Raw genomic sequence first — 16144 nt, forward strand, 5'->3', positions numbered from 1 at the left:
TAAGACGCTCTGGATCCCAGGGGTCCCCCCTCATCACCCAGACCCACTCCCCCGTCAGTGTGTGGCCTATTGCACGCTGTGGTGGTTGGCATTATCAGATCAGCAGAATTCATTTACATTTTTGTTTCAATGCTGTAGTTTTTTTTTTTTTTGCCTTTTTTCCCAGTTTCTCCCTTTTATAGACTTAAAGTCCACCAAGGGTGCCCTCTGGAAAGCCTTACTTCTAGCTTTCCCAAATTGGACAATACTTGATTAGATTAAATTTTTAAAAGAATTTGGCGAGCTTGAATGAGTTTTGATAGTGTTTTTGTGAAAACTTGATTTTTCCAAGAAGATCCTAGGTGTCCTTTAAGGTAGCTAAAGCTGGTGGGACATTTAGGTTGAGCATCCTTTGCTGCTTATGTTCATTTTATTTCCTAAGAGGATGTGACTTGAATTTAACATGTGGCACCCTCCTCCCTGTCATTCGGCTGCTTACATTAAGAAAATATTTCACCACAGACAGTTAGATCATCAGAGTAGTATTTTTATACCCTCTGTTCAGTAAGACTGCTGTAATTCAAACATATGTAACTCAGATGAAAAAGAACATTGAAATAGAAAATTGGTCTGATAGTTTCATTAAACAGGAAAAGCATTACCATCCACCAAACTCACTCCCTGGGGTCCCAGAGTGCACCAGTGTTGCAGAGAAGGCAGGTGGGAAGGGGAAGTAACACAGCAAAGACTGGAGACACTTTCAGCGAATCAGGGGGAGGGGGTACTACAGCTTCTGGCCTTCCAAATCTGTGCATGTTCCTGTTTTACTGCTCACTGTAATCTATGCTGATTTATTTAGGTTTTCTTTTTTTTGGATGTTGCGAGCTAATGTACTCGAGAAGCATGCTTGTCAAAGCTGATGAGATGGTTGAGCTAGATGACAACACCAGGATGATGTTGTTCACAAAACAGTAGATGGATCCACAGAGAGAAATACAGGTGCTTATAAAGCTGCTGCTGAAATGAACCCAGTCTCTCATGTGTTTTCTAGCTAACAACAAAAGGCAGAGCTTGCTGTCCCCACAGGATCACTCATTCCCTCTCTGGGATTCACAGAGTCAATCCTGGTCCCCTCTTTCAACTTACATCATCCTCTGAAATGAATAATGTAGTGTAAGAGTTGTGTAAGAAAAACACGTAGCGAGATATGACACACAAAGGACACAAAGTCTTGAAATCCATGTGCTGTAGTGCTCTCGAGAGCTTGCAGGGAGAATGTTTTAGACCCTCGACTGAATGGAGTTTCTGGAGTTAGGTTTTGTACTCTAGTATGATAGTAATAGCCTATTTCTATTCATAACATGCAGTACACACTTTTTAAGTCCCTCAAGTGATATAAAGGAGGATGTAAAAGTGTCTTTTTGAACTTCTTCATTTCAGTTACTGATGCAAAACCTGTCAATTTTAGCACCATTTCTGGTCAAAGATGAGTTTGCCAAGGCTGTATGCAAAGTGTGCACTGAAAATATCTTGAGACCTCTTCACACTTACTCATATTTAGATATATTTTCTTTTTCTTCTTCTTCTTTTATTTTTTCCAAAGCTTGCACCTTGAGCCTACAAAAGTCTGGATGAGTGTAGAGACATCTCAGGAAAAAAAATGCTTGTTTTCTTTAGGACATTCCAAAGGTTTGGAATTATGTCACCTTAACCTGAAAATCCAAACTAATTTTTAAAGTGTGTGTGTGTTTTCTGGATTCGACTCTTAGCTATGACACACGGTCTTTACCGTTCTCCATCTGAAGAGAGACTGTCTCCAGGCCAGCAGCCCCAGTCCCCTTGTGTCAAAGGCAGCCAAAGGGTGGTCACTCTGGCACAGCACATCAGCGTAAGCCCTCTCAACTACTGCATAAAATAATCTAATAATTAGAAGTGATTTATAAAAGAAGTTGGCGTTTGTATTAAAGCAAATGCATGCATGTCGAATGTGTTTAGTTTTCTTTAGAGTAAAATAAAATCCTTACACACGGGTCTCCTGATAGAGTTTATCTCAGACAGTGTTGTGTAATGTCTGATGTTGATAATCTTCACCCAAACAGGAGGTGATAACTAAAGACTACAGGCAGAGCCAGCAGCAAAGCTACCACGGTTCTCCTGTCCTGGACTTGACCCGTCCACCCAGTGCCTCCCAGCCCCCTCCCACTTCACAGGAGTCTGCTCAGGGGACCCGCTATGCCGAGGGACCTGGTGGAGAACGCAACAGAGACCGGTAGGAATCTCTGTTGGGTGCAATTAGTGCATCTAACCTTTTGTCTTATCTTAAATAAGTGATAAAAAGATTTTTATGTCATAGAATATATGTAATGGATAATCAAAGTTATGATATTCATGCTGTTTTCCAGATCTCCACCTCAGCCTAAAACATCACCTGTCAGTGTTTCTATTGACGGCATTGAACCGGTGTCTCCTGCTGGAGCCAACTCTGAACCTGAAGTCCAGAGAGGAGCCTCCTACCCCAGCGAGCAGGGAGAGCAAGGGTAAGTTTGGATTTGGGTTGGAGCAGCAGCATGAAAATCAAGAGTCCGCTCCAAAAAGTCCATTATGAGCACAGTTTATTTACATTTAGCACCACTAATTAGATTATTTCACTGAGCAAATTCTGTAACACAATGTCAAAATTTAGGTCCTGGTCATGAAATAGTAACCCACTGTTTTGTGCTTGCATATATACTGTACCTGTCACATGTGTATGTGTAGTTTAGTCATGTTTAAAGGACAGTGACAGACTCTGACATTGGATTGTGGTTTCCGGAGTTTCTGCTCCAGATAACAGAGTTGCTTCTGGGTTAATAAACCTACTTTTTATTTTCTTCAGTCAGAGAAATAGGAAACTTTAATGATTGCGTATCTGTTTGGCAGCCTTGTTGCACTGAAAAAGTTTTTACAACCGAAGTGGGTGGCATGATTGTCACGTAATCCTCTGGGCCATAAATTGTGATTGCCAGGTTTCAGCATTTATTAACAACTGATTGTGCTGTGTTTCATCTCTGAGGTAGGAGAAAGGAGGAGCTTTAACGTCAATAAAGAGCATCTGCTCCTTGATAAGGTGGCATGACCTGATGCCTTGAATGTAGCACCTTAACTGTTTAGGAAATTCTCAGTATAGAAGGCAGGTACCACAGCTGAGTACAAAAAATGTGGGCTTGTCGTCACAGCAGTGCACACCAGTAGATGGTTGGATAAATGAGTGTTTTTTTGTTGTTGTTGTTGTTGTTGTGGAAGTTTTTTGCAATTTTAAAATGATGAAGCCCTTATATTTACATGTGTGCTTATTAAATTGTCTTGTCACAGGAGTCGGGTTAGTTTGTGTCTGTGTGCATGTTGACATCATAGTACTTTCTCTTCTACAGGATGGGTTCCCACTCTCCTCCAAATGCCTCCCAGCCTCCTGCCTTCTTCAGCAAACTGACTGAGAGCAACTCGGCTATTGTGAAATCAAAAAAACAGGAAATCATCAAGAAGATGATTTCAGTAGTGGGAAGTGAAACTGATTTCAGTAAGTCTGACATCAGGACTGGTCTTACCGAGTGCTCAGTAGTAAACAATGTTATTCTAATTTAAACGGAGCGTAAATAAGAAACCCTGTTTACACTTTCAGATGCTGGTCAGCCTGGAACAGAAATCTTCAATATGCCAGCATCTACAACTGCAGGTAATCATTTAAGCCACATTGCTATTAATAAACAGCAGAACAATGAGCGAACGTTTAGGCCGAGATACCCGTGCCTTCTTGATAATAATGGATCGGCAGCTTTACCTAAGAATTGCATAACTGGCATCATCAACAAACAAAAATAACTTTGCATTTTCATAAAGTCAAACATTCAAAATGCAACTTGCGCTTGATCTTCCTTTGTGTGGTTAATACAGGGTCTGCAAGAGGCAGATGCTACATGAGTGTGAAGTAAAATAAATGTAGAAAGAAATCAGTCATGTTGATATTGTTGACCAAGTGCAGAAATTTCATTTTAGCTCTGTTTTGTTTGAAAAACCGGTCTTTGTACTTACACAACTACACCACATTTGATTTAGGTTTAAGAAGATTGATGTCCACCACCTTGGCAGACTTTAATCTGTCATGGATCACAGCTATCAGCTGCTCACTGGGGAACAGTGCTAGCTGCATGTTTTCAAGTTCTGCTCAAGTGTGCTGCAGGTGCAGTGTAGGCTTGACTTGGTCTCCTACTTGTTAGATATGAGAAAATGTATGAGAGCATCTATACATGTTACCTTTACAGTTTAAATTCCTCCTACAGTCTCACCATCGGTGAGGAAGCGTTAGCTAACAATCCATTTCTGTGTGCAGACACAAAGCTCTGATTTGAATGCTAGCTTTGGCTAATTACCAACCACAGTACTTAAGACTGTATCAGCAAACTGTGCTCTTGGAGACTTGTACTGTTACGCAAAGTCAGTTTTGTGTACTTTGGCACATCACAACCGTGCAAGAGGCAGCCACGAAAGTTTGAAGACGTGCAGTTTAATGCACCGCTAGAATCAGTCAAAGATGGGTGTGGTTGGAATGGGCACATGTCTGAGAGCATTGTGGGTGGTGGTGGGCTCCATATCTCTGTGAGACGATCATCTTCTGCAGTTTTATGCTAGCCTGTGAATTCCTCTGTTGCTTAACTTGAATTTAAACACATAGTTTTCATATAACTGGGCTGACAATTATGACTCTGTTTACTGTTTCTGAAAGTGTTTAACAAAACAAACAAAAAAAATCCTGAGGTTTTTTTTTTGTTTGCTTGTTTTTGCCATAGCTGCAGTTTGCAACTGAAACAGTAGTGGACTGAATGAATATGTATTTGCCGTAGTTTCCCTTTCAGAGCACAATATTTAGGAAGGAGATGATTTAAACTAACCACAGAAAACACTTTACTGCATCAATCTTTAATGCCAGGGGAGGAAAGCATGTCTTAGTTTGTGCCTGACATAGCTGTGATATATGACACTAGGAGTGCTAATTTATTTGGAATGCAAGTGGGAGATGTTGGCAGTATTGTAGGCACAGCTGGATTGTTCAAGAGTGTGTTGCCTTTGCTTTGGCTCGGTCCTGCAGAACGTTTAGACCTGATCCTCACACATTTCTGCTGTGTAAAAAGGCTGGTATCTTAATGTAACTGAGCCAAGCTTGAAGTGAGCTGTTAGGAGGAAAACATTACCTGATACAAGAAGTATACATGACAGAGATGTATTACAGGCAGCAAAGGTACTTTTAGCAGTAACAGAGTTCAGGTTTTGTCATATTTCTACAGAATTCAGTGCATAAAGAAAACCTTTAGTCAGCACACCTTCATGTATATATACTCCTCTCTAGTAATCAGTCATAGGATATTCAGATTTTGCTGAACTCCAAACATTACCTGTCAGGTTGTGACAGAAGAGCACGCTTTTATATCAGGGCAAATATTTCTTCGGCTGTCGATCTCTGATCTAAATTGCCGTGCTGTTACTGAAGAGGAACACATGCTTGAAATCTGCGCTTATACTCTATGTGCATTCCTTGCTCTCTCAGCCAGTCTTCTAGATTTTGCAAATCTATCACGAATTTAAAAGGATGCTTTGATTCTGGAGTAATTTTTTGCACTAATTTTGTTCTCTGAGTCAGTTTGGTTCCAAACAGTGCATCTCCTGCCATTTCCTAAATACATTTTTAAGGGTTTTTTTTGTCTTTTAATCTTGAAGATAAAGAACAAGTTTTAGTAAGTCCATTAGAAATCTAAAACCAGGACAGAGTTGGAAATTGGCTTTAGTAAACGCTGAGTGGAGTTTTCTGGTTTCTCCACAGTCCTCTGCGCTCTAATACAGGTGCTAACAAGTGTGAACTGAAGCTGCTCAGTGGTTTTAAATTTAACAGGTGTTTTGCATAGTGGCCTACACCAAGGCTTTGATTGCTCTTTCAGTAACGAAGGTTCTTGTTGCCAGAACATTTATTTTTAACTTAACCTGGTTTCACTGCCTCTGCTGATGTGCTGTCTCTTTGTGTGTGTGTGTGTGTGTGTGTGTGTGTGTGTGTGTGTGTGTGTGTGTGTGTGCGTGTGTGTGTGCGCGCGGAGAAGAGGCTGCAGCTCAACCATTTTTTAAAATTTTTATTTATTCACTCAACGCTACATCTGTAACTGAATTTAAGTACAAGTGTGAAACACTCAGGCTGGTGTATACCAACAAGTAGAAATCCTGTATTTTTTGATATCTTACTCTATTCACTGCTGATGCTCTTCGTCCTCCCTAACAGCGTTTTTACATATTTTTTTACTTTTCTGACCATTTTGCATCTCACTGTTGTGATTTTCGGCCAACTATTAACCTTTATAATGATCTCTTCTTTCACAGTACCTGTAAACATCCGCCAAAACCCAGCCCCAGAAACGCCTGGAAACTCAATAGGCCTGGAGGCCATTATAAGAAAGGCTTTGATGGGCAATTATGATCAATCTGAGGAGCGCTCTCCATCCAACGCTGCTACCCCGCTGAGCTCCAGTTTGTCTGCAGAGGGGCGAGTTGAAGACTCTTTGTCACAAGGTGCCAACACTTAAGAAACCTTCATACGTTATCTGGTTTGGATTTGAATCCAAAGGTTCAAATTTTACACCTACACTATATTTTTATAGAATTTGCATCCGTGCCATCTGATCAATGGCACCTTGCACTGTCCTTGTATCATGTTACCTAATGTTTGGCATATATATGGAAATCTCTGTGGCCAGCATTTCTATTTATGGAGTGGTGTTTCTACTTAAACAGATGTCTCCATTTTAACAATTGGTCTAACATGCTTCTCATCTATAGTAATAAATATTATCAGTTAGCTGAATTATATGATCTGTTGTGCAACCGTACCGAAGTGTATTTTTGGGTTAAAGCAAGTTTTAAGTCATAAAGGAAGCACTATGGAGTTCTCTGTTTGTTGCCTAAAAGTTACGAAATCAACTGGCTGATTCAGCATACACATCACACATGTCGATGCTCTTGTCATTATCAATACACTGATTGCAACCCAAGAATAGAGCAGCGGTGCTTGGTAATTTTCCTGAAATGACACGGTTTAGCTCTGTCTGTAATCTTGTTTACATTGATTAAACCTGCTCCTGAGTACGTTAGGCGTTACTGATGTGTTGCTGTGACAAACAGAACCATACACGTAAACATTAATGTTGGAAGCTATAGTTTATGTGGCCAAAGGTGGCTCAGAATAAGCATCTTTAAACGGAGTATACTGTAGACTCAGATCGGCGCTTGATCTCCTTTGTTTGCAGGAGGCACAAAGTCCTCGAAGGGTAGTGGACGCTCTAATGGGCGCAAGGCAAAGTCTCCAGGACCAGGGCTTTCAGGAGGTGAGAGACCTTCCTCAGTGTCCTCGGTCCACTCAGAGGGAGACTGCAACAGGCGAACCCCGCTCACCAACCGTGTCTGGGAGGACCGGCCTTTGTCTGCAGGTATAAACCTTTGTGACACTGATTTCATATGAGATCCTGTAGGTGCAGTGTGAACACTTGCTAACAACTCTTTGGTTTTGCTCTCTGCAGGTTCAACACCAACTCCGTTTCCATGCAACCCGCTGATCATGCGTTACCCCAGCGGACCGATGCCTGCTCATTCACCCTCCTCTGGCCAACAAGGGAGCCAGGGACCAGGGTCGGGACCCGGACAGGGTCGCCCCTCCTGGGGGGAGGAGGAGCACAAACCTCTGCTTGTGTCTCAATACGAGACCCTGTCCGACAGCGAGTGACTGGAAACGGCAGATTAAACAGGACCTGCGTACGGTCACTCACCTCCACAAACACGGCATCCGCAGACCTTCCCACACCATTCCAACACGTATTTCCTCCATCAGTCATCGAGAATGGATCGCGTCCTCCTCTCATGCACCTGATATGCCAAACAGCGACGAAGTGGAGCACTGCTGCACCCCCCGTGCATGCATGTGTGCACGCACGTGTATGTATGTTTGCGCTTACATGTTATGCATTCACTCCAGGACTGCTCCAAAGGACAAATCACTTTTTCTTTTTTTTTCTTTTTTCTTCTTAATTTACTACTTTTCCTCACTGGCCTTATCGATATACACACATGGACCTCCACCCTTTGCGGGTATCCTGGTCTAATGTTTTTACACTTGTGTGGAGGGGACTGAGATTGTGTCGTTGGTCCGGTCAGGAGGCCGATGACTGCTGCTCTAGTGACAGATGATTTGACCTGAGAGCAGCGGCATGCACACGGATGACCCTCTCGTATTTCTTCATGGTGAACTCCAGGTGTACGTGGCTTGAGCACTGCTACCACTACAAGAACACATGCGAGGGTGGACAGGAGGAGAATCGACGTGTTTGTTTTTTCCTTGGGTTTTTTTCTTTTTTGTTGGTTTTGTTTTGTTTTTTTTACTTTAAATTCTGTCAGTCCAGTCCTGTGTTTGGTGAGCTGAGACCTTTAGTACAATTTGATGGTGAACTTTTGATGGTGTCATTTTGTTGTAAGGATGTATCTTTTTTGCGGGGGGGGGGGGCAGGCAGAGATTGTTATGTGGGTGGGTCATATCATTGGTTTACAGGGTAAACATGCTGTTCGTTGCTGATGTCGTCACATAGTGGGGAGGGCCCTGGAGAAAAGGCAAAGCCCTAGTTTGACTTCAGGAATCCATGTGCGGAGAGATGATTTGCCAGATGGATGGCACTGAGACAAGTGACACTCTCACTGTTTTTTTTTTTTTTTATTTTTTTTATATATATTAACCATGTCTGTGTTTGTTGAAACGGTTTTTTGGATATTAAGCACTTAGTTGTCAATCTGTTCACAATGGCATTTAAGAAATTGTTTCCTGTGTCAGGTGGGAAAAAATAATGGACCCAAGAACTGCGTAGAAAATCCCACTGTGGAGGTCTCCTTCAACATCTGCTCATTTTGTTCTTTGGTCTTGCCACCTCTATTGTGTAGCTCCCCCGCACTCAAAGCGACAATCACATTTCGGTGATCGATGACTTAAGCCGCTTCGAGCCAGTTTGCAGACCAAACTTAAAGCTGCTTAAAGGCGAATTCCACAGCATCACTCGAGTTTCCTTGCATTAAAAAAGTTGACTTTAAAGAATTAAAAAAGAAGCCATCCTTCTATGACTCTTGGTCCATGGCAGTGTCGGGTTCCTCTGGCCTGCTAGAATCCCGATCTGACCTCTGACCTTTTGCTGCCCAGAAGAGGCACTGAGACTCGACTCCTCATCCAGGCAGATTTTGTACAGTTATGAGATATTCTTAGTGTTAAGTGCCATTTATTTTACAATATACAGTACTCAAGTGACGCACAATTTTTCTTTTTAGCCCCCACATGCCGGGATTTATACTGTCCACACAGGGAAATGTAAAACAAGAAACAAACAAATAAATAAACAAATGAAACATCTTTTTTGCCTCCCTTCCCAATCCATCACTGCCTTAGCTTTTAAATGTTTCACTCATTCGATTTGTACACTAAACAAGACAAAACTGTGTCAAACGACTGCTTACCTGGGCCTGCATCAGACGCTTTCTTAAACAACAGACCTATGACAAATTAATTCAAGTGTACTTCATTGCAGCTCCTGAGTTTGTACGAGTCAGAGGAGGTGGAGGGGCGAGGCGTTCAGAAGCATCCTGGTAGTTTTTACACGACGATTTCTCACAATTTTAGCACATTTTCGTGCAGCGTTTTAAAGGTCACCCTAACTCTGTAAATTGATGTGAAAAGCTTCTGTTTTTCCTTCCCTGCCTGGGACTGGGAAGCAGCGGCAGTAAGCTCGTAATACTCGCAACACAAACATGACTGTTATAGGACTACCTCCTCTCCCTCCTTCATCCTACCTTGTTGACGGTGAAGCATCTAGCTGGCCTTACCTGCAAAAAGCTCATCTCAGCTGTGTTTGAGGTCTCTTTCTTTTCTTTCTTTTAGTTTTTATTTTAAAGTTTTTTTTCTGTCAAGACTGATGGATGGTTTATTTGATCAGGCACGGCAGAAACAGTTTCTGCGTGTATATCACTTATCCACTGATGAAATTTAAGAATGTGACGCTAAACAGACTAAGCCATATCCAGCTGTTCCCTGACTAATATGTTTTTTTGTTTTTTTAAGTATACTAAAAATGAATTTTAACATGTATCCAGTTTGTTTTTTGTTCTCACTGTTTGTTCAGTGCACGCCTGTTTCATTTGGAAACCAGATTAATCATTCAAACCTAAAAGGACAAAGGTGATTGCTGATGGTGTTCCCTGGACTGTCCAGTGGGGGGGGGGTGGGATAGGGAGGGGTGGGGGATTGACAAACAACACATTGTTCAACCATTTTGTGCATTTTTTTTTTTATTATTATAACCCACTGTATAATAGCAAGGATTGTATATACAACTGAAGAGATGTAAATATTTATGTGGCTTGCTTCAAGGTTGGTATTACAAGAAAAGAAAGAAGACATATTCACATGGTTAAATTCTACATGCCCACCAGCAAGCTTTGTGGATAGCAGTGTAAAAATGAAAAACAAAAGAGACACTGCCTTAATGTTTAAATAAAAAGCTTATTGCCATTCATGGTCTCAGTCTTGTTATTTATTGGCAGGGGCTTTGATTGAGGGGCTGCCATTTTCCATTTGTACTTATTACTGGAGCCTAAAGTAATGGCGGTTGATTTACAGCAGGGGGCGGTACAAGCAAATATTTCAGTTGCATGTTGAATGTCTTGTTGTGAGGGGGGTTTTTTTTCTTCTTCTTTCTTAAACAGAAGAATTGAAGAAAATGGGTCGAGCTGCATTTTAAATTTAAGTTTGCAGCTACAAAGTAAAGCTGCTTCATGTGCTCTGCGGAGATTTTGCCGAATTCAACAAACCCCTGATAAAACCTAAAATCAACCGACCAGTAGAATGCAATTTCACTTTGTAATCATATGATATATAAGATTTGAGAGTCGGTAAGCATCAGCAGCACAGTTCCAGTTCAATCTGCTATATAATTATTAGGACTGACAGAAGAGACTGTGGTCACAAATGCATCGTTGGTGTCTGAGGTTAGAACTGGCAGACTGCTTTGAGCTGATAGGAAGGCACCGGTAACTCCGATAACCACTGTTAGACCCAGAATGTATGCAGAAGAGCATCTCTGAAGGCTGGATCCGTTCTGCCTTGCATCTGCAGCTCAGGCTGGTGCTGCTGCTGGTGGTGTTAAGATGCGATAAATCACTTCTTTTACACCACACAGCACAGCCATCCTGAGCATTGCTGGCCGTTCCCATCCCTTTATGACCACAGTGTGCACATCTTCTTTTGTCAAAGCTCGCATCATCTCAAACTGGTTTCTTGAATGTGAGAACAAGGTCACTTTACTGAAATGGCCTCTCCAATTAGATTTCAACCCACCTTTGGGATGTGGGTAGGGCAGGGGATTCTCATCGTGGATGTGCAGCCGACAAATCTCCAACTGTGTGATGCCGTCACGTCAAAATGAACTAAATCTCTGAGGAATGTTTCCAGCACCTCATTGGGGGACTTAAAATTGATAACAAATCAAATTTGAGGTGAAGTTTGAAGTTTCACAATAAAGTGAGAGTATATTTACTAGGGGTGCAACGATATTCGTATCGATATTGAACCGTTCGATACAGTGCTTTCGGTTCGGTACGCATATGTATCGAACAATACAACATTTGTAATTTATTTTATCAACTTTCCTTCTGACGATGCTGTCTGTGTTGAGCGCTCAGTGAATCTGCGTTCGACTACTCCGCCTAGGCTGCACTGTCGAGCGCAGATCCACTGAGCGCTCAACACAGACAGCATCGTCAGAAGGAAGAGCGCAGGGCAAGCTAGCGAGACAGAAGTTAAGCTCTCCTTGTAACATGGACCTCCCCCACCCTCATTCAGATCTGGCGTTTGGAATTATTTTGGTTTTCATGTGACGTATGACCCTGAAGGTAAGCGAGTCATGGACTAAAGTAAAACAGTATGTTGGATGTGCCGTGCAATGCTTAATTACATTGGTGTGAACTAGTGTGTTAGCGCAGTTAGCTCGTTAACGTGTTGGCCGTCTAGCCCCATGCACGGGGCGATGTAGCTCGTTAACGGAGATTTGCCGTGTTGTGGCGTTAAGGTCATTTCAACGAGATTAACCTGAAAGCACTAGTGGGAACACAACGAATATGACTGCACATTTACGCCGACATCATCCTAGTGCAAAGACAAAAACAACAAGCATGCTACTAACTTTAGCCGAGTCATTTAGACAGCTGTTAGCACGTGATTCTCCTTATGCTGCTGAGAATATAGCCCAGAAGAAGCGGATAGTATAGCTTTTATTTTGGAAAGAGACATTTCTCTGTAATAAACTCTCTTTTCCAAAGATGAGTGATTCCTCAATCAGATACAGGGCTTGCAATATCGCTAGCCCGACGTCCCGGAGCTAGCGATCTTTCCAGTCGGGCTATGAAAATCTCTCTGCCCTGCCCGTCGGGCTATTGTAGGAAAAATATATGTCAATGCTTTTGCATTCTTTCAGAAATGTAGCTGGGTAATTATGTCATTGGCATCGGTGAGCCACTGTCAATATGTGACATATTGAAATCGCGTTTGAATTTGCGCTTGTTTTTTTGCTTTCACTTTGCAATGACAGCACTGATCTGTGAGTGATGATAATTTGTGCACCAATTCCTCTGACATCGTCTTATTAATCGTTAGCTTACTATGCAAACATGACAAGTGAAATATCCCGCAGCAAGCTTAAACATGTGAGAGGTTGATCGCGCAGAGAATCGCTGAGCTTCTGTGAGTCCGTGTGTAAAAGTAGCAGTATATATATTTTAGTTCTGCTGAGCCAAATAAGACAGGTCGGGGTGAAGAAGTGACAGCCAAAGAAAAGCTTACCACAAAACGGAGAAGTTATGACAAATCAGACTATAAGGCAAAAAGAAAGTGCAGCTTTATGGTTTCATGGACAAAAGAATTTCTGTGGCTGCAATATGACGAGCTAAATAACCAGGGGTGCACATAAGTGGTCCGCAGGTGCGCATTCGCTGTCAAAATAAAAAACGCGCACAAGGGTTAGGGTTAAATTTAAAAACTGTACTTTTGAGTTAAAATATATATTTATAATTTTAATAAATGACAAATTAAAAAGGCATGAACATTTTTTTGTATCGAAAAAATATCGAACCGTGACACCAAAGTATCGAACCGAACCGAACCGTGAATTTTGTGTATCGTTGCACCCCTAATATTTACCTGCTTGTGGTTTTCCTATTTTGTCAGCCGTCCAAAATGGCTCAGATATGGTGGGGCATGCTCTCACTACAACAAGCCTCTAGTCACAATGATAGTTTTTCTTTTACTGAGATGCAGCTATAAAGTAGTTCCTACAGGAAGCTGACACTAAAAGGTTGTAAGCACCATGAAGCCAGCTGATAATAATTACATTGTATTCAAGAGGAAGCAGACATTTCCACAACTATTGATGTCTACAAAAGTAGAACACACACTAGAAACCAAGGTTATTATCGTTAACGAAAACTAACGAAATAACGAAAACTAGAAGTGAAAAAACATTTTCGTTAACGGAAATAAAAATAAAAAAGGAAAACTGTAATGAGTGTTCACAAAACTAAAATTAACTGAATTTATAGCAAAAATGTGTTTAGTTTTCGTAGATGTGTGCGTGTCATACAATAGTCAAGGGAGAAAATGAAGTTTAGTTTCCAGATTTTTGTCTTGCTGTGTCTCATTATGCCAGCAGGTGGCAGTACGTTAGTCGAGTCGTCTGTGTTGCTGCTCTGTCCACGCGCAGAATCATGTCAGGAAAAGTCGAGAGAAAGCGCCAGAGTCCAATTTGGGATTACTTTGAATATGACTGTGTTTTGGATAAAGCAAGTGTCTTGTAGTGGAAAGAGACAAATTATGAGGGACATTTCTAAAGGGGAAAAAAATCCCACAAACCTTAAAGTGCTCTTGAAAAGCTCACACAAGAAGGCTAACCTAGCTTACCTTGAGAAGGTAAGGGAGCACACTCAACCCTCATCCCCAGAAAACAGAAGCTAACCCCAGGCAAGGCAGCGTGATGCATCCCGAGACAACAGGACGGGGATATCTACATAACTGTGTGAGTCAATTGCCTTCAAAAAGTTTATCAATTCACTTGAACCAAAATTACGAACACCCGGTGCTGCAAGAGTTAATAGTCTCATTGGGGCCAAGATATACATTTCATAGTTGCCTGGTATCAATGGTTGTTCATCTGCCTTTATTTATTTATTTATTTATTTATTTAAAGAACCCATAGGTGGGAATGTGAGTTGTCTGTCTCTGCGTGTTAGCCCTGCGACAGACAGGCGACCTGTCCAGGGTGCAGGGTATGGTAGCTGGAATAGCAACATACCCAAGGATAAGCAGAAGAGCATGACTGATATGACGAAACTGGGATTTTGTTGCACTTAATTATTGCAAACACAACTAAAACTATAACTGAAACTAATCAAAACTAAACTGAAACTAAGGATTTTCAAAAAAATAAAAACTAAACTAGCAAACAATTGGTAAAAACTACCGTATTTCCCGGACTACAAAGCGCACCTAAATATTAGCCGCACAAGCTAAAATCAGGGGAAAATCCTGTTTTGTACATACATTAGCCGCACCTGACCAAAAGCCGCAGGTGTTTCAATGTTGACTTATCATATGTAAGAGAATATGCACAAAGGGAATTGTCAGGAAAGAGATGGGTGTTTGGAGACATCACTTTTATTAATATTTTGAAAAACAAGTTATGGGTACATATTTGCACATGTAGTACATAACAGTAACCTACAGCACACCAGAAAAATAGATTCAGCCTACCTTTTAGGCTCAGGTGCAGTGACACAGCTTTAACAAGAAGAAAAGTCAGTCATTCACCACCATCTTTCTCTTCTTCCTGCGCACTAAAACCACCAAAGTCCTCTTCTCCAGTGTCGGATACAAACAGGCTCAGGATGGCTTCGTCATCCACTCTTCTTCTCTCCTTCGTTGTCACTTTCAAAACCAAAGAAATCCTCATTGTCAGTGTCAGAGTCGAACACCCTCAGAAGGGCCGTGGCGGTGTCCTCCTCTCCATCATGCAGCAGTCCAGCCCTTCAAAATCCGTTGGTGATCGTGGATGTTTTCACACTTTTCCACGCTGTCAGAATCCACCGGTGGAGTTGGGCATAACTTGCTTTTTGGGCATAACTTGCAAGTTTATCGCCGCTCATCATCCACCCCTCCCGCTGAATGCGTAGCGCTACTTTGAAGTTTGTTTTTCGCGCTACTTCGTACGGCACTACGTTGCCTGGCGGACGGACATGTGACTAACATACCACTCTTGAACCCCGATCCTTCCGCCAGGCAACGTAGTGCCGTACAACAGCGGAACACACAAAACAAATCGTCTTACGATATGACAAAAATCACGGACAATCCATAGAAAAGCCGCACCTGACTAAAAGCCGCAGGGTTCAAAGCTTGTGCAAAAAGTAGCGGCTTATAGCCCGACATTTACGGTAATTAAAACTGATATAAAATTGAAAATCTGAAGTCAAAACTAAATAAAAATAAAAACTAATGAAAATTGCAAAACTATTAAAACCCTGCTAGAAACAAATAGAGGAAAAACTGTATTCTAACATTAATTTTGGGGTGAGCCTTCCCTTTTGGTGGTTTGTTTAAAAATAATAAATGTACAGTTTGGATTAACACACTAAAAGAAAAAGCTTTTTATAGATGAGGTCCTAAATGTGAAAGTGCGGTCAGGCCCCGTTTGCTGCCTCGCCACGGGAGAGACGGATGAGGCGCCGAATGATGATGTGGGCTGCAGCAGACTCCATCCAAAAACCCGCACCAACACTGCCAGCAGCAGCTTATGTTATTTTTGCTGCAGTCTGATATTTAAAACCAGCCGAGGATGAACATGCGGAACGATCGCCACCTTGATTTACAGCCTCTGCTCTTGGACAACGCTTTAAAAACATTAACATTACACTCTGCCTGATGGACAGGCCTCGACTCTATTTTAATGGGGTACAGTCTGTCAAATAGAAACACCTGTTTCTGTTTCCCGTGATCACAGACGAGCAACAAAAACAACAGAAG

The 16144-nt window shown here is 41.8% G+C and overlaps 1 protein-coding gene across 4 annotated transcripts in view; it reads left to right on the top strand.

Annotated features, from left to right (window-relative positions):
• ncor2 (nuclear receptor corepressor 2) overlaps positions 1–9433 on the top strand; it is a 97169-nt gene extending 87736 nt beyond the window's left edge. For all 4 annotated transcript variants that reach the window (XM_026187574.1, XM_026187575.1, XM_026187576.1 and 1 more), the window contains exons 39-46: positions 1749–1867; positions 2079–2248; positions 2382–2516; positions 3390–3535; positions 3638–3691; positions 6376–6564; positions 7299–7478; positions 7569–9433. In XM_026187574.1, coding sequence (XP_026043359.1) covers positions 1749–1867; positions 2079–2248; positions 2382–2516; positions 3390–3535; positions 3638–3691; positions 6376–6564; positions 7299–7478; positions 7569–7771 — 1196 coding nt within the window. In that variant the 3' untranslated portion in view covers positions 7772–9433. The remainder of the gene's footprint in view (positions 1–1748; positions 1868–2078; positions 2249–2381; positions 2517–3389; positions 3536–3637; positions 3692–6375; positions 6565–7298; positions 7479–7568) is intronic.
• Positions 9434–16144: the final 6711 nt, after the last annotated feature.

The sequence above is a fragment of the Astatotilapia calliptera genome, chromosome 12 (genome assembly GCF_900246225.1).
Source record: "Astatotilapia calliptera chromosome 12, fAstCal1.2, whole genome shotgun sequence".
Lineage (NCBI taxonomy): Eukaryota > Metazoa > Chordata > Actinopteri > Cichliformes > Cichlidae > Astatotilapia > Astatotilapia calliptera.